The 19,463-nt window shown below is 31.2% G+C and overlaps 1 protein-coding gene across 1 annotated transcript; it reads right to left on the bottom strand.

The window, feature by feature from the left end:
- Positions 1-10,376: 10,376 nt before the first annotated feature.
- On the bottom strand, positions 10,377-19,261 carry LOC134681647 (uncharacterized). The gene is made up of 5 exons (XM_063541300.1): positions 19,124-19,261; positions 14,841-14,942; positions 14,283-14,387; positions 10,823-10,936; positions 10,377-10,498 (listed from the first exon to the last, which is right to left on the bottom strand). Exons 2-5 carry the CDS (start codon positions 14,917-14,919, stop codon positions 10,419-10,421), a joined length of 378 nt encoding a protein of 125 aa, XP_063397370.1. The 5' UTR covers positions 14,920-14,942; positions 19,124-19,261; the 3' UTR covers positions 10,377-10,418.
- Positions 19,262-19,463: the final 202 nt, after the last annotated feature.

Genomic DNA, 19,463 nt, shown 5'->3' on the forward strand with positions numbered 1-19,463 from the left:
ATTGTGTTATGTTCTTATAGTGTTTTAAAGTTTTGTAAAGATATGAAGAGGCTAATTGAGGCGACGAAAATTGAAATATTGATTTTACCATTTTTGTCAGTTTAAATGATACTCGTCAAATAAAGCGGCATAACTCAAATAAGTATTGGGTTAAAAAATGTATGTGTCTTACAAGTTGTTCTCTTTGTTGCAGCTACCGAAATCAAAACATTCAAAACTAAATTGAAAATTTCGATTCCTGTATGGTATTCAAAATCTATGTAAAGGACCAGAATGACAAAATTTGATTGTAATACAATCAAATTTTACCTATAATTTGTAGTTAATTGGTTATGGTGTAAAATGCTTCTAAATCACACTATCGACTTTTTGTTGTTGGACGGTTGGAGTACATATATTGTACCTTTCAATGAAGCAAGAAATCAAAATTAGTTTTGTTAGTGCAAAATACTACTAACTAGAAATTATTTTTATTTTACTTCCACTAAAACAAAATTATTAATTACTATACACCTTATCGCTATTTGTCCACCATAACTGGACATCATAAAGGTTCCTGTAAAAGTTTGACGTGATAATATAAAATTTTAAATACCACGATTGAGAAGGTTTTTTTTGTATGACGTCAATACTTCAAGAGGTGGAAATTCTAAAATAGCTATAAGGTCTTTTCGATAGGTTGTGCTCTCCTTCATAATGTACACTTAATATTCAATGCTACAAAGGCACAAGCGAAATAAAACTCACGTTTTTATCAGGCATTATTGACCGTAGATGGATTTGGCTATTAGATGTAAGTTTCATTTGTCCAATAGCACTTCAACTATTGTAGGGATATAACGAAAGCTCTTAATTATAGTTTTGAGGTTTTCAAAAAAAATATCTTTATCTTGATTATCGAATATTGTCATGTGGAATGATAAATATATAATTTTCTCTCATTTTTACACGATTTATCCTTTTCCTGATTTGTTGATTTTTTTTTATCGACGAGTGGTTCGTTTAATCTCAGTTTATTGGTAAAAATTGGAATATAGTAACGTCGAATTTTCTTGATTTCCTCTGCATTTCTTATTGCGACGGCATGAAAAAGGTGACCATGTCCGATGACGTCACATAGAAAGAACACATATTTTTGCAGATCATTTAAAAAGAAAGAAAAATTTGCCTGCACATTGTTTAAAATCATTACACAATAAGATTTTACCAAAAAATCTCGTGTAAAACGATATTTATCCACTCTCGACAGTTATAATTTAGATATTTAAAACACTTGGCAAGCTTCGTGTTTTAAATTTGAAAATTTAACTGTCTCGAATAGATAAATTTCGTTAATTTGCGAGATTAATATAATGCCTTGAATCTGTGTATTGTAAAACATTTTACATATATATTTACTATGCGTCTAGATTGATGCGTACGAGTTTGTCCCTGGAATTAACACATGAAGAACTGAACAATATAACTAATTCATTTTCCCTACGAAAAGCAAAACCATCTGACATTAATGTGTTTATAATCCTGGTACCTTTGATAATTAATTACGACTTTACTTTTTAAATACTTAATACCAACGACAAAGGCCACAACTTAATGGACAGTGTCCTCTCAGGTGCGCAATGGCACATACATTGACATCATTGCAATGTACTGCCGTATTATCCTTGCATGTGTTTCCTGGAATGGTAATTTAATATGTAATAATATATTCAACAGCACTTATAATGGTGCAAATATTTGTAGAAATAGAAAGGGAAGAAAGCATGGTACAAAATTAATAAAAACGTTAAAATCTATCTAACACAAATTAAAAAGAACTGGTAAGAATTCTTTTGACATATGTAGCTGTAGTAAAGAAATAATGCGATGAATCATAATAGTTGTGTTTATATATATATATATCATAAACATCGTTGCAAATTAACTAATATGTTTGAAACAATTTCAAGAAATAATGTGTAATGAATGCTTACCCCATAATCCACATGTACGAGGACACAGTAGTTTCAGTGTTGGTACAAAACAAACGGTTTGTTTGTCGCAGTTCACAAATTGACTGTCATTACAAGATTTGCCTAACCGACAAAATAATAAAAATAACAATGATCAATAAACTTAGAAGTACCCTTGTATAATTTATGATGATATAGAGGTTCAATTTATTCTTATTTATTATTTTCAACATTTTTTGTCCTTTCTGTTTAACAACTTGTACGGAGTTTTATCCTGTTTTATTGTTCAGCATGTTGCATTATTTTGTATATTTATTTGTCATATTAAGTAATTGAACTTCGAATGTAGCTGGCACATGTATAGCCAAAATAGTCTGAAAAAACGAAATCATAAAAATAACTAAATAAAACCGTAAGATCCCTTATAAAATGGCTAAATTAAATGCTTAAATACATCTGACACATACCAAGAAATAGTCTTACTTAATAATTAATTTAGTCTCTTTGTACCAGACAATTCAATTAAGGCAGAGAAGGACACTGTAGGCCAAAAATATCTAGCCAAGGAATTATTTTTCCATATATCGTTTATTGGAGTGTACCTAAAAAAAATATCAAAATTTGAGAATAGGTTTCAGATTATTTTAAGAAATATTCTTCGAAAAAGTAACCTCCCTTCGCAGTCCTGAAAGTGTCATTTTTTGTCTTTCTAAGCTATAAAGGTGACCGCCAAAAAAGGCATATATAAATTTTTTTTTAACTCTATGATAAATGAATATTTTAAAATATTTTAAACAATATTTAAGAAAAAATCAAAATGGCTGCCCCCTTTTGCGATATGCCTGTAACCGGCTTTTGTAAAATTTTGCTAAAAACTATTGTTTTATAATTTCTATTAATAGTATAAGCTAACATCGACGTTTTATTTGTGTGTTATTGTAACAGGTAAAAAATATTAACAAACCGACTTTTATTATCGAAATCCGGATCTGGTGTACTAAAAGATATTGACACCTTTTGTGTGTGGCATACCATCGTGGCCACAAGTAATTGTTTTTCTGTTTAGTATTAAATTTATATTAAGATCCATTTTGTATAAGGAAATAGAAACCGAAAAAGGAAATGAATATTGAAAAAGGAAAAAGAAACCGAATAAGGAAATGAAAGTTGAATAAGGAAATGGAAATCGAATAAGGAAATGAAAATCCAATATGGAAATAGAAACCGAATAAGGAAATAGAAACCGAATAAGATAAAAAAGAAACCGAAAAAGGAAATGAATATTGAAAAAGGAAAAAGAAACCGAATAAGGAAATGAAAATCGAATAAGGAAATGGAAATCGAATAAGGAAATGAAAATCCAATAAGGAAATAGAAACCGAATAAGGAAATAGAAACCGAAAAAGGAAATGAATATTGAAAAAGGAAAAAGAAACCGAATAAGGAAATGAAAATCGAATAAGGAAACGGAAATCGAATAAGGAAATGAAAATCCAATAAGGAAATAGAAACTGAATAAGGAAAGAGAAACCGAATAAGGAAAAAGAAACCGAATAAGGAAATGATAATCGAAAAAGGAAAAAGAAAACGACTAAGGAAACGAAGAAAAAAAATTGAAGAAAAACTTTTTGAGGAAAAAACATTTTGAGGAAAAAAAAATTTTGAGGAAAAACAATTTGAGGAAAAAAAAAAATCAGGAAAAAAATTTTGAGGATAAAAAATTTGAGGAAAAAAAATTTTTAGGGAAAAAAAATTTGAAGGAAAAAAAAAATTCAGTTTGGACTTAGAATTAGAATTAGAATATCGAAAAAGGAAAAGGAAAAAGGAAAAAGGAACCAACTTGTGTCTGGTAAATTAAGAATCTACATACACAGTTAGATTCGGCATATCAAAGAACCCCAATTATTTAATTTTAGATGAAATCAAACAAAGTTCAACTTTGGACCCTTTGGGCCCCTAATTTCTAAACTGTTCGAACCTCAACTCGCAAAATCAATCCGAACCTTTCTTTTGTGATCACAAACCTTGTGTTTAAATGTCATTGGTTTCTATTTATTTATATTTAAGTTATTGTGCAAAAACCAAGAATAATGCTTATTTGGCCTCTTTTTTTGGCCCCTAATTCCTAAACTGTTGGAACCAAAACTCCCAAAATCAATCCCAACCTTTCTTTTGTGGTCATAAACCTTATGTCAAAATTTCATAGATTTCTATTAATTTAAACTAAAGTTATAGTGCGAAAACCAAGAAATTGCTTATTTGGGTCCTTTTTGGCCCCTGATTCCTAAAATGTTGGGACCAAAACTCCCAAAACCAATCCCAACCTACCTTCCTTTTGTGGTCACAAACCTTGTGTTAAAATTTCATAGATTTCTATTTACTTTTACTAAAGTTAGACTGCGATAACTAAAAGTATTCGGACGACACAGACGACGACGACTTAGACGACGACGCCAACGTGATTCCAATATACGACCAAAAAAAATTCAAAATTTTGCGGTCGAATAAAAACATAGAGAAAAATAGAGAAAAACAAAATAGAAGCTTGACTTTACTGCTGATGTTACCTTTACATTGTTATCTTAAAATCTAATTGATTTTGTTTTAACTATGACAGCGATGAAATATTTAGCATTCGCGCTTGCGTATTCATACCAAATGTACTTTGGTTTAAACTATTACAAAGCAATACTTATTGTTGATGTTTTTAACATTATGTTAGGTATTTCTTTGTTATATCATAATAAAAAGTTTATTATGTTGTTGGTGAAGGGAACACAGTTCACTAAGAGAACCACTGAGGTTTAGAACATACTAGAAATATGATATAAAACATTCAAAAAAACAGAGTCTTACTTATAACTGTCGTCTCCGCTACTCGTAATGACTCTAAAACCATTGGTAGTATTTTCCCTTTTCTTTTCACATGATGTTTCTTTTGGAAATCGAACAGTGCTTGGTGTCAGTGTGATTCCAACGTGTATATTTTTAATTAATGCCAACTTTAAATACAAATGCAGATAAAAATTGATAGCATGTTAAAAATGCAAATGTTCAGATAAAGATATGACATGAATAATTGTCTGCATATGTGAGATATTCAATTTTCAAATTTGCAGGGTAACCAGATTGGCATCTTTACTATATATCATAATAGATAAAAGCTATATTACAAAACGACATTCATGAATTTATACTTATGGAGTTGATAAAACATTTTTCATGCTTGGAATTTATCATATTCAGAGTGATTCTTAGTCAGACTCTTTATAATTCTGCTAATATTAACCTTTAATCAAAACATAAAACATAGTTTTAAAGACAAACTGTAATATTTTCCTTTGAAATAACAAAATTAAATATGATTGTTTTTTTGTTTTGTTTTTTGTATTAACTCAGAGAGAATTTCTAGAGAGAAATACTAATGTGACGTGGAACATTGACAAAATTGGAAACCAACGAATATGCCAATACATCATCATCTCTATAAAGAAAAATATATATAATATATAATATGAATGCAAACGTGATTACCACAACAGATTGATCTGAACGCTTAATATTATTCAAAATAATTGAACCAGTATTTAAATTAATGTGTAATTGAAGCTAGTAGTAGGACAAGGAATACACAAAGGCTAAGTTTTGGGTAAAGGATAGTGTTACAAGTATAATGCTGAAAGGTTTGGGACCCTTGAACTAAAATAAGGTTCGTGCCATATAAACAGATTTGTGTATTTTTTTAATTTATATTATATACTCTTTGTGTCAGTATAATATGTTTACAAGCAATAACAAATATATACAAGTATATGATAATTTTAGCAAATTTTGCTCTCAGCATCCAAATGATTTTAAAATCATTCAATATTTCCTAACTGTAGCTATTTTAAGTCATACACAAAAATAATCGTTCACTTGACTTTTTGATGTGAGGTCCTTTCAGCATGATCTAGCACCTGTTATGATCATTAGTATATATTTTGTTTTAAATCCACGTGTATCTCCTTTGCGACACTAAACAAGATATTCTTTCTTAATTGTATACGAAACGGAGAATTCTTACTGAAGGTAATTTCCATGAACTGCTTATTTATGTATTTAAAATACGATTTCATGTAACGACAAAAGGGTACACATATTTCCGAATTATCAAAAAAAGGTTAGTGCCGTTTTTGAAAATAAAAAATGACTTAAAAATTGGTTTTAAACTTTTTACCAGATTTTAAAACCTTTAACTTTTTAATTTTGAAAGACGTTGCCTGCAGGATATTTCTTCGTTTTAAAACTCAGTTAAGACAGCTTTGGTTATATTAACAACAACACATTAAAAGTAAGTACCTCTACAAAACTAGAATACGTAAAGTTGCTTCCAGAAACAGCTGTCAAGTAAGTGAGGTCCGCGTCAAAATCAAAAGGGTATAAACAATTTGGAGGCAAACTTCCAGAACATAACGAGTTCTGTAATGAGAACACTGTGTAGTGCATAGCTCACAAGAATTAAATGGCTTATGAACTGCACATCTGTTGTGGGAGGGAAATTTGAAAGCAGCTCGATGTAAACTTTTGTTTAACGCTCTGTTTTCCTTTCACTACAAACAGTTCAGAGTTTAAAAAGACCATATTGTGCGATCAACCAGTAAGGTCGAGAACATAATCGACATAATCTCGACAGTACTTAACTGTGCCTCACTGTACTTAGTTTTACCTAATACGTCTGATTAAGTACTTGATAATCAATTAAAATATATGCTAGTTATTAGTGCTTGAAGATAAAGTATTGTCTTCTCAGAATCTCAGCAGATTGTAGTGTTGGGATTTTTCTTTCTCAGTAAGGACAGCGGAAAGAGGCGAAGGATAAATACACCAGGAAAAAGCTGGCTTAGACTATAGAAGTTCATGTATTTGCGAAAGCAAATTTACAGATCTAACATTGTTTGAATGATGTTTAGACTAGTTGTAAGGTCATGTATTCCTACAGTCATTGTATTGTATGTCTTTATCATAGAAACCTTTCGTTTATGTATACGGATATACTATATGTATAGTACTATTGACTTAACGAAATTTTGTTTGATTGTGCAAATTATGATTCACTGTGCAATTGGTGTCAACTATTCAAACTTACTTGTTATAACAAATCTGAAGATATTTATCCTTACAACTGCGGTCCCCATCTGTCTTGCAATTTGACTTCAAAACTTTTACAAGTATATTCTTTACTTTTTCTTGAGTGTGTATTCCACATACCTAAAATGTTTGACTCTTCATTAAGTAGGAACATTTTCACAAATCAAATGAAACTTTTGTTATAAAAAAGTCGTTATCAGAAATGAGTGTGAATTTTGTTATAAAAATTTTCGTGTTTTGAAAATTTTATAAAACTACAATTATTTTATTTTTTTGTTGTCCGTTTTGAAATTAATAAAACTAGACATGATCACAAACTTATAACCTATATAAACATTCATGACCTTCTGCTGTTATTTTATCTATGGTCGGGTTGTTGTCTCTTTGACACGTTCCCCATTTCCATTCTCAATTTTATGATCTCACAAACCTGTAAGGTGTTAATTTTGCCATTAAAACCCATATTTAAACAATATAAACATTTTACCTATTTGCATTATCCATACAGTGACAAAAATATAAGAACGATAATTGGAATTACGAGACTATGCAGGATAATCAACAGAACATAAACAAATGAAGATACGCTGTTTACTGCAAAGCAAACCATATTTCCCTCTCAAACATACAATTTGACGATCTTCAATAGCAATTGGAACTGTGTAGAAACATAAACAAAGAGAATACGTTTAAATTCTTTACAAAAAGTCCATAAGCATATTGCAAATTCAGAAGCTGAAACAAATCGAAAATTTGGATAACAACTGTAATATTCCAGATTTTGTAGAGGATTTTTTTATTATAAAATGTTTTAATTGGGCGTACTTCATTGTTTAGTTATCGGATGTTTAAGTTCATATTCAATACAAATGCAATAAAATGTATAATATATTCAAACAATTCCAAATCTCTCTATATATATATTTATATAAAGTCGTCTCCATTCAGGGACAAATAAATTGTAAAACCGTAGGCGTGATATATGCGATTAATTGTACACAATGTGAAAAAGTTATGTATGTAGGACAAACGGGTGATACACTATATCAACGAATGCTATTGAACTTTTCAAAAATACGAACAAAGAAAACAGAAGATCCAGTAGCCAACCATTTCATTCAGAACAATCATTCAATAACAAATTTAAAAGTTACCGCCATAGAAAGAGTATTTGGGACAGAAACTTACAGAAAAACTAAAGAAGCCTTTTGGATAAAAAAATTAAAAACTCTAGAACCTGAAGGACTCAACACAATGTATGAACGATGATAAATATATTTATATTGAAAAAGCGAAAAACGCGGCAAATGAACGTCATAAAAGTTATTATAACGTAATGTATCCAAGTGCTGTAGTTGTTGTTTCAATGTTGTAATTTATTCCAATGAAGAAGGCCGTAATGGCCGAAACGTATGGGAATTTGTTTTATAGTTTTTATCATATATATATATATATATATATTAAAGTGCGATTTTTATATATGACAATGTGTGTTGTAATTTCGTTTTATTCTATCTTTCTAGGTCTCATGTTTATGTTTGAAATGTTTAACAAAGTAAAAATCGCTAAAATACTGAACTCCAAGGAAAATTCAAAACGTAAAGTCCCTAATCAAATGGTAAAATCAAAAGTTGAAACACATCAAACACATCAAACGAATGGATAACAACTGTCATATTCCTAACTTGGTTTCAGACATTTTCTTTTTTAGAAATTGTTTGATTAAACATGGTTTTAGAGTTAGCTTCACCTCTCACTTGTATGGCAATAACATTAAATTCCGTTAGATTGACAACTATGTATGTTTGTATTTCAATTCAATAGGAACACTCAGCTTCAAACATACCAAATCAAATGACTATGTAGAAATTGGGAGATGTATCATCAAAGGTACCTGAAATGGAAATTAGTATGATTGTATAATAAACAGACAAACAATACGCCAGTCATATCAAGCGAAAATAAACAAGAAAAATAGGTTGAAATGACATTTACAATATTAAAAATACTGATGTAGCTTCTTAATACATATTGAATTCTAAACTTGAGTCTTCTTAAAACAAAAATCGTTGGATGATAAAATCTTACGAGATGAGGTGTTCGTTAGAAGTTAGCTTAAGTATGAGTGAGGTATTGGTGATTACACTTGTGCTAGAGCACTTCCCTCGGCTTTTTTCGTGCCATGACAGAAATCCTGTGCTATCAATATACAGATTGGCCATTATGAAAACACCCATTAATTAATACTATAGTATCAAACTTGATACACATTTGTTTCATTCAATTTTGAGTTCATTATCAAAACTGTTGCCAGTTAAATCGACTTTTTAAATCAACACTATGTGATCTTTTCTCCTTTGCCTCGTGCCATGATATACTGTCATTCTATACTAACATACCATACATATAACAGGGTCGTTATGAAAACGACCATTAAGTAAAACTACAGTAGCAATAGATATCAGAAGATGTGGTACGAGTGCCAATGAGACACATCTCTATCCAAGTTACAATATTTAAACGTAAAAAGGTCAAAATACGGTCTTCAACACAGAGCCTTGGCTCACACCGAGAATTAAACTATTGCGTGGGCTAAAAAATGACGGGTGTAATACCATTTAAACAAGAAAACCAACAAACTATTCCATATAAAAAAAAGAGTAACGAAAAAAAATTATAAAACATATCCACAAACGACAACCACGGAACATTAGGTTCTTAACTTAGGAAAGATGCCAACAAATGCAGCAGGTTTAAACGTTTAAATAGGTACCAACATTCACTCCTTCATGAAACAATAGTGTAACATTACAATAAAGAATGACACACTATAAGTTGTAAATTGAAATAGGTTTACCCAATCAAAAGACATATTAACAAGTAAATATTCACTGAACGAATAAATTTGATTTATGACACAAAGCAAATGCAACCGGATATGATTTTTTTTTTGCTTTTAATTTTGCGTTCAGGTAAAACAAAATTGACAGTAAAATGTACGTTTTTAATAATCACTTGATGAAAAAAAAATCGCCTTTGACTCATGCTATTACAGACATACATTCTTTACTTCCATTGCAGACCTTGACAATATAGCAGGAACGTTATAAAAACACCCATTAACTAATACTATAGTTACAACCCAGGATATAAAATTTTACTTCATTTTAATTTTGAGTTCAGGGTTTCAATTTCTGACAGTAAATTTTTTGAACTAAGATCTTTCAATTTTTTAATGTAATATTTTTTTGTTATAATAAAACATGTAATAACATTTTTTTCAGTAATGTTTCTGTTGGTTTTTAGCTACATCTTTTGTAAGTCTCCATCAGCGAATTATCTCCCTACTATCTGTGATAGTCTAGGTTTCTTTGTTGTTCCGATATGTATCCAGCTTGTTGGCCTACTTATTTTGCCTACAAACCATATAAAAATATCTTTAGTTATCTTAATAAATTGTGAGATTCAGTAAAATCAGTCTTTCTTTCGATTCTGTCAGTTTTCATAGATCTTCCTCTTTTTGATTTACCTCCTTTAAGTTTACGTTTTGTAGAAAATATTAAAAATACCCTTGTTCAAACACGTTTTTTTTTCAATTTGAGGAGCTACCAGGTAACTTATTTTTATCAAAAATTTAGATAAATTGATTATTCTTTTGAAGAAATTGAATAATTAAAAGTTGTTATACTATGTATAATTTTCTCAATGATTCTACTTTTACAAAATATCATTGTACTTGCCACAAAGACCACAGGTTAGGGGACAGTGTTGTTTCAATGCTGAATCAGAACAAACTCCTGGAAAACCACAGTTTACCAATGTTTCATCTGTACATGGTGGTTTTGTTGCTTTAACTATTGTAAAAAAGAGATTCACAAGCAGTCAAAAGTAAGATCACAAAAATACTGAACTCCGAGGAATATTCAATCGGAAAGTCCCTTATCACATTGCAAATGAAAAAACACATCAAACGAATGGACAACAACTGTCATATTCCTGACTTCAAATGTAAAAAATTGATGATTGGACCTAGTTGTATAGCGTTAAACCTCACACTTTTGCAACAGTCTCATCAAATTCCGTTATATTTACAACGATGCGTGAACAAAACAAACGTAATAATTAAATAGTAAAAACATGAGTACAGCAGTCATCACTGTATAACAAACAATTTTACAAAAAAAGCACACAAGCATCTATCAAATCCAAAAAAAACTTAAGTACTCTGAATATCTTTAATGTTGAAGATCAATGATGAATACTTGTAGGCGAACTGCTTACAACAGTTACTTAATATAGCTTCATCTGCATGATATACATGGGAATGAGCGCGTATGAGTTAAGTTACAGGCGTGTAACCTGTTTGAAGATATGGACCGTATTTGTTTATTGTTGACTTTCCTGGTTTTTACTTCTGTTAGATTGTTGGAGTCGAAAGATGACTGTTGTTTTGGTCTGTAGCCCTCACATGTTCATGAATTAAGTCCAAATTGGTAAATGTTCTTAACGTTATCTGAAAAGACTACACAGGAAATTGTTGGGTCAGTTAAATACCTTAACCAATATTCAGACTTTTTCACTGCAGTAAATTCAAGACGTTCAAACATTTTGTTTGCAGTCAATTGTTAGTTATTTAAGTTTTGCCTCCGAATGACATTAGATCTGCTCTAAATAACCTGTTGACGTCAAGCAACGATCACTTTTTAATATTTTTTTAAATAATGACGTTAATTTTTTTGAATTGTGATGTCAAAGGCTACGGGAACTAATGTGATTTCGTGTAATGGCGCACATATTTACTTTCAAGTGTTAATAAATGTTTCAGCATGGTGTTGAGGTGTATAGGAAAATAACCGCTACTGAATTGCCTAGATATATATTATACATTCTAGCGAATTGGCTGAACAGTTCAGAAAAAAACATATTGAATAATTCTGACAATTGATTAAAACTAAATCTAGGCCTAATTATTCTTTATTCAGGCATAAATGAGCTGTTTCATTTTTTTTTTTTTATGTTTGCTGTAAATTTTTTATGTGTTATCCTTTACTGTTAAATGAAGATAATGTTACATGTGTATATAACAAGTAAGCGTAAAATGTTTCACAATTAATGCTATTAAATTCAACACTTAATAAATCCTTAGTAATGCCATGCGAAAAGATAATATTTAAAGTCGAAATCTTAACGATTAATTCTTGTGTCTGCTACATTATTCTTAGAAACGTTTATATTTCAAATCACCGCCTTTGAAGTCTCAAATATGTAATACATAGATATTACCAATTTTGATTATTATCTAATATAAATAATAAGTCTTCTTGAGGTATTTGAAATCAGATTACAATTATTTGTGTTGATTGTATATTTGTATAATATTAATATTTCAAGAAAAGGTATGGATAAAAAGAAAAATAATTTTGGTGTATTTTCTTACAGCTATGTAGAGCTAATAATTTATTTATTTGTAATGGTTGAATCGGGAATGACAACGACAAAGGCCAATTTACATGTAAAAATGTCATTGTGGTAGATTATGTTATTGGCTCTGCAAATTTTCTTACACTTCTTCAAAACTTTTCTATTCTTGAAACTTCAAAATTATTTTCAGATGCTTACACTCCATTGTCACTTTCTATTTGTATATATGAAAATGAGAAAAGAAATAATTTGGAAAAAGGAAACTTCACACAAACCGAAGAGGTTGAAATATGGAACATCGAAAAGTTGGATACCTTTATTGAAAATATAGATGAAACTCATACTGAAATTATTCTAACTGAGCTTGAGTCTGTAAATATAGACGATTTTAATCATAACTGTGTAAATAATATTATTAAAAGAACTTGTGATGTACTTTTTCATGCTGCTAAGACTACTTTTGGTACTAATATGAAATATGATAAACAAAATAATGTTAAAATGAATACATCTAAGCCTTGGTTTGACAAAGATTGCAAGACTGCAAAAAAAAAAATGCAAAATATCTAAGAGAAAACTGAAACGTATTTTTTTACCAGATCTTTTGAATGAGACAACATCTCTTGAAAACCAATACAAAAGAACAATGGATAAAAGCATAAATAAACACCGCATGAAAATTAGAAACAAGATTAGTAATTTGAAATAAAAAAAAGTCCAAAGGAATACTGGAAAATTTTAAACAGCAACAACAAAATCCCAAACTCCAGATATCCCAATTACTATTTTGTTTGATTATTTCAAAGATTTGAATAGCGGTGAAAAAGAAGATAATGAAAATCCTTTTGTAACTCTCAAGAGATAGTTGATGAATTTCACTATATTCTAAACCGTACAGCTCTTACAGAAAGTAGAAGAGCTTTTAAGCCTTACTATGTAAGCCGAGTTAATGTTTTGAAATTTGGCACTTTATTCATTTCAAAAAGTATTCGAGTATTGAAAAATTTGTGTAAATTAATTAGAATTATTAATATAAAAGTATGTTCTCCAGGTTAATCACCAATCTCTCTTTCTTGTTGCTCGTTTTGTGCAAACTTGGCATGCACAATATCTGTATGTTATTATATGTATATCTTTTTATCAATAACTTGGTTTTATAAGAAATAAAGAATCTAAAATCTGCATGTGTTTCGGTTTTATCAGAAAACCACTTGTACAGCATACACTAATATAAAAAAGAACATGTGGTATGAATGCCAATGAGACAACTATCCACAAAAGACCAGAACGACACAAACATTAAGAACTATAGATCGCCGTACGGCCTTCAACAATGAGCAAAGCCCATACCGCATAGTCAGCGATAAAAGGCCCCGATAAGACACTGTAAAACAATTCAAACGAGAAAACTAACGGCCTTATTTATGTAAAAAAAAGGAACGAAAAACAAATATGTAACACATAAACAAACGACAACCACTGATTTACAGGCTCCTGACTTGGGACAGGCACATACATAAATAATGTGGCGGGGTTAAACATGTAAGCGGGATCCCAACCATCCCCTAACCTGGGACAGTGGTATAACAGTACAACATAAGAACAAACTATACAAATCAGTTGAAAAAGACTTAACTCATCAGATAGACAAAAATTAAAACAAATATTTTACTGAATGATGAGTTTGACGCATTAGCGTTATTGGAAGGAAAGATACCAGTAAAGTAAGTTTAGATGTAAGTTTAGAACAACTAGTTATAATTTATGAAATTGTCTTACCACAAAGACCACAGGTAAGTGGACAAAATGTTCTCAGATCGGAATATGAGCACACAGTATGTTGTTCACAATGTACTGCTGTACTATCCTCACAAACTGGAGGTGCTGAAAGTATAAGTGATATATATATATATAGTCTTTTTACTAGATTGCCTTCGACTTATGGGACAAAGGAGACGGGCGATCAATTGGTATTGAGAACGGAAGGGGGTAAGATCAATTTGCGGGATGACTTTACATTTCTATTTGTTGCTAAGCATGCGTATTTTTTCTGTGGTCTGCTACACGAAATTTGTTTCACCCTCGATTTTACACACATATGGTTCCTGAATTTATGTCGTAGAATATTCATTTTTGGATCATGTCATATGTAATGCGCTACTTATTGTGAGCTCTTACCTGTCCCGAATATTTTTTCCAAGTTAATCCTTCCATCTTTCCACTACCACTCCCGGAAATCAAATGATCGTCATCTAAACATGTAGAGAGTCTTCAATTTATATTTAAAAAAAGGAGTTTTGGTTTCATTTATCTTACCTCCTGTTAAAAACTACTTACAACAGAGACCACATGTCAAAGGACAATATCCTCTCAAATGATTAATGGAACAAACGTGTTGATCTTTACAATTAATCATATCATTATCCTTGCATGGTGTGCCTGAAACATTTTATCAAGTATGTATTAAAACCGGTATATAAAATCTAAGAGATAACTTAATTATATAAAATGAAATTGATAGGACACCAATCTGGAGTCTTCCGACTTTCGTCTTTATAATTGATAGGATTCGTGATAAGATAAAATGCAAATACAGGCGGGAAAGCAAAATAATTAATGAAATGCCGCATGTTCATTCGTTATTTACATACTATGACATACGAGGAAAACTTAAATTATTTACTGTTAGTTTATATGATGAATTATGGAGCATGAATTATTCACGTTTTTCTATATTCACAAACATATGATGTTAGGAGTCGTTCAATAGATAGGTCTGAAATATTATTCTTGGTTTTAAAGAGGGACGAAAGATACCAAAGGGACAGTCAAACTCATAAATCTAAAACAAACTGACAACGCCATGGCTAAAAATGAACTAGACAAACAGACAAACAATAGTACAAAAAAAAGTAAAAACACAAAAATACCGAACTCCGAGGAAAATTCAAAAAGGAAAATCAAAAATCAAATGGCAAAATCAAAAGTCCAAATGACACAACATAGAAAACTAAAGGATAAACAACACGAACTCCACCAAAAACTAGGGGTTATCTCAGGTTCTCCGGAAGGGTAAGCAGATCCTGCTTCACATGTGGCACCCGTCGTGTTGCTTATGTGATAACAAATCCGGTTAATAGTCTAATACGGTAAGTCACATTCATGAAACGGAGGGGGGTGGATTGTAGTTACGACGTACTAACATATCCGGTATCATTTGTGAAACTGTTATTCCATAACGGTCAACCAAATCGTGATGGCGTCCGTAAAATTTACGAAGGGTTGATTTCTATTTCACCATTTGGAACTCTTGGTTCAATAGCTTTCTTGGAGCAGCAACCCTCTATCAAGAAAAGCATGATAGGAAATACCTGTACGGGAATATCGTATTAATTGGGAGATATATAACCCGTATGCAGGTGCTGCTGGAATGTTGCTACTTATAAAAGATACTCACTTTGAGCGTCGCGTTATAATTCACTCAATATTGAGAGTGTTAAAAACGTGAACGACGTATTTCCGTTTAGGCGTAAAACGTTAGTTGTGTCGATTCCAGTTATTTTTCCTCGTAATTTTGTTACAGCAGTGTATGCAAAGGTATGATGATGATCTAGTTTTACCTTAAACATGCTTGATTTCATAATATCACTATGTAAAAGTCTGAAATATACTAGTCAAAAAACGTTTCTGAGAGAAAAGTTGAAATATTGGTTTCCCTAGAAATTAAAACTGCCTTTTTAACACTCTTCTAAAAAATGACAAATAAGATGTCAAAAAAATTCAAAATCTTAGAATTTTCATTTTGAACGAACCTCATAAAGTTGTTTTTATAAAATATTATTTGTCTAGATCTTAACCAAGATATATATATATACAGTCCGCCAAAAGTTAAGCACCACCTATTTTTATTGCATAGATTTTTTTTCAAATTAAAAAAATCAATTATTCCACGAAAAAAAGAAAGCAATCATATAGCAATTTTGCTAATGTATACCATGAACAAACCAGAAATGTAATTTTAGTCACTTATGGAGGTTCTATGCATGTAGGTTTTCCGTTCATAGAAATAGTGTAAATTTAACAATTCAGAAACAGAATTTAAGTTTCACTGTGATTTTATTTTTTTACAACAATTGATCACCCAATATTATTAAAATTTTCTACACATAAGCTTTGATATGTTCGACAAATTTAATGTCAATATTTGAGTCAATAGCATGTGTAACAACCTCACTTCCGGTAAAGTTTCATAACACGACGTATTATTCTCGGTGCAAGCCTTTAAGCTTTAGTTTAGGAAATCTGTTGCATTTAACAACAAATACCACTTTTAAATCGACAAAATATTGTGAAGGTTGATCTCAGACATGTTTGATAGGGCTTATGTATGGGGACATGGAAGGCTAAAAATAGTGAAAATGGCTTGTTGCCCTTTTGACTCGTTAAAAATCCTTGCCCTATGTGTTCCTGCGTTGTCGTCCATGTTCAAGGGTCTTGGCAATGAAGACGCAACTTTGGGATTATTAAAATGAGGGACTACAATGTTTTAATGCACCAAATCTCTGTATGTCTGTCCGTTTATGTTACCCTGCAGAATATGCATACCCAGCTCATAAGGGTATAAGATGCAACCCCGTACTGGAACACTACCAGCCCCTGTTCAAACATTGTTTTTGGTCATAGGCCGTTTTGTTTCCCCGCGAAATTCGTATTATGGCGTCTACTGGCAGTAAACGAAACTGACTACCATCTGAACAATGAGTGTTTTCTCAGCTTCTTATGTTCAAGCATAGATAGTCATTATCCCATTAAAACCTGACGGTAGAGTGCCTACCTGTAAGAACAGGTCTCTATACACCAAGACTTGCTCTTCGGTTGCCTCTGAGAAGTCGACTGACCAATGTACGAACACTAACACGACCACCTGGAGAAACAGTGAATTTGTAAACGCGCAGATGATCTTTGCTAAGAGGTTGCTTGACTGTTTTATCGGAGTTCAATCTTTTTCGTCATAGGGTATGTTGAAGGTAATTCATAACACCCAACATTAATATTTTTTTCGCAATAGTTATGAAAATATTGTTTCGGTGGTGCTTAACTTTTGGCGGACTGTATATATATATATATATGCCATATGCTTTTATGAATCAGTTTAGAGAGTTTGATGTGCTCCATTTTCTTTCATTAGAAACTATCAACGTTTTATTTTGTTATCTTAATCTAAATAAAAAGATTTTCATATTATACAGGTTGATACCTCAAATGACATTAATTCAGACTCTTTATGACTGTGTTCTATTCTGAATATTTCTCCTCAGCTTCGATGCTATCAAATATTCTCTGTATAAGACATCTAAATAGTACTGTTTATATTAGAGAAACACGTAAAACGAGACACATAATTTTAACAAGGAATATCTTAAATGTCTGGTTTCAAATTGTGCTACTATATTTTAAAAGAGGGACGAAAGATAGCAGAGGGACAATCAAACTCATTAATCGAAAATAAACTGACAACGCTATGGCTAAAAATGAAAGAAGACAAACAGACAAACAATAGAACACCTGACACAGTATAGAAAACTAAAGAATACACAAAATGAACCCCACCAAAACTAGGGATGATCTCATGTGCTCCAGGAAGGTAAGCAGATCCTTGTCTTCATGTGTTGCTTATGTTAAAACAAATCGATTAATAGTCTAATTCGGTAGGTCACCTTCATAAAAGGGAAGGGGATTCTAGTTACGACGTAATACTTTATATTTCATAGTTGTTTATAAGTTCAGTTTGGGTGATCTCTCCTTGTAGTAAACTCTTGACAAATGCAAACGAAAAACTTGTAATTGAATATAACCTTTTTCTCCGTTTCATATAGTTGTGCTAAAATGTCACAAAATGGTCAAATGGCACATTGGAGACAAAAATACTGGTAGCTTTAAGTTGGTCATAGTCATCAAATTCGAACTATAACAGTCTCGCATCTTCACATTATGTTGTTATTTCAAACGAAAAGGGGAATAAACATTCCTTATCAAGCAATAATCTTGAGTGTCAGGTATGTAAAAGGTAAATGTCAAAACGATTAAAATCAAATATGAACTGTAATTCATGGTGGATTATACTGTGTAGAAATTCAAGCGAGACTATTATTGTCATCTGGAAAACAAAATCCCACTGACATGTTTCACCCTAACCCATTCGTATGTAAGTGTCGTTCCCAAGTCTGGAGCCTGTAGTTCAGTAGTTGTCGTTTGGTGCTGTGTTGCATGTTGATTTTTAGTTCCTTTTTTTGACATAAATTAGTTTTTCCCGTTTTAATTGATTTACATTTGTCATTTGTCATTTCAAGGCATTTTACAGCTGACTATCCGTTATGGACTTTGGTCATTGTTGAAGGCCGTACAATTACCTATAGTTGTTTAACTTCTGTATTATTTGGTCTCTATTGGAGAGAAGTCTCATGGGCAATCATACAGCATGTTCTTTTTTACATTGTGACAACGAAAGAACGAAAAAATGGCTGAACGGACGGATGTATCGACTCTTTGAGTCATGTAATATATAGTTTATTAATTCTCCTCAAAATCGATTGAAATAGTACTATGAGGGTTTACTTAACTGTTTGTGTTATAAGAGTTATGTGGCAAAGGTGAACTGTTTTTTGTGATCAAAGGTACATGTGTTGTCGTTGAAGGAAGCGTTGTTGTCAATGGCACAGTTGTCGTTGAAGGAAGCGTTGTTGTCGATGGTACAGTTGTCGTTGTTTTTGTCTGTCCTACCATTGCTGTGAATGTATTACACATTTATTTGGTGATGCAACACTTCGTTTATTCTTAAAAGGTAATCGATAGTAAAACAGTTAGAGAGAACAATATATGTATATCTAGTTATAAATACATTCTATTTGCACATAATACAGAAAGTGAGAAAAAAAGTGTGATAAGTTTAAAATTTAAAAA

This window comes from Mytilus trossulus, chromosome 8 (assembly GCF_036588685.1).
Source record: "Mytilus trossulus isolate FHL-02 chromosome 8, PNRI_Mtr1.1.1.hap1, whole genome shotgun sequence".
NCBI lineage: Eukaryota > Metazoa > Mollusca > Bivalvia > Mytilida > Mytilidae > Mytilus > Mytilus trossulus.

Excerpts from the sequence above, each read along its gene's own strand:
- LOC134681647 (XM_063541300.1), bottom strand. The coding sequence starts at position 14,919 with ATGATTAATTGTAAAGATCAACACGTTTGTTCCATTAATCATTTGAGA. Across the intron at positions 10,937-14,282 it reads ACTTACCTGTGGTCTTTGTG|TTAAAGCAACAAAACCACCA; the intron begins GTAAGACAATTT and ends TTTTTACAATAG. Across the intron at positions 10,499-10,822 it reads CCTAACCTGTGGTCTTTGTG|GCAAAATAAGTAGGCCAACA; the intron begins GCAAGTACAATG and ends TATGGTTTGTAG.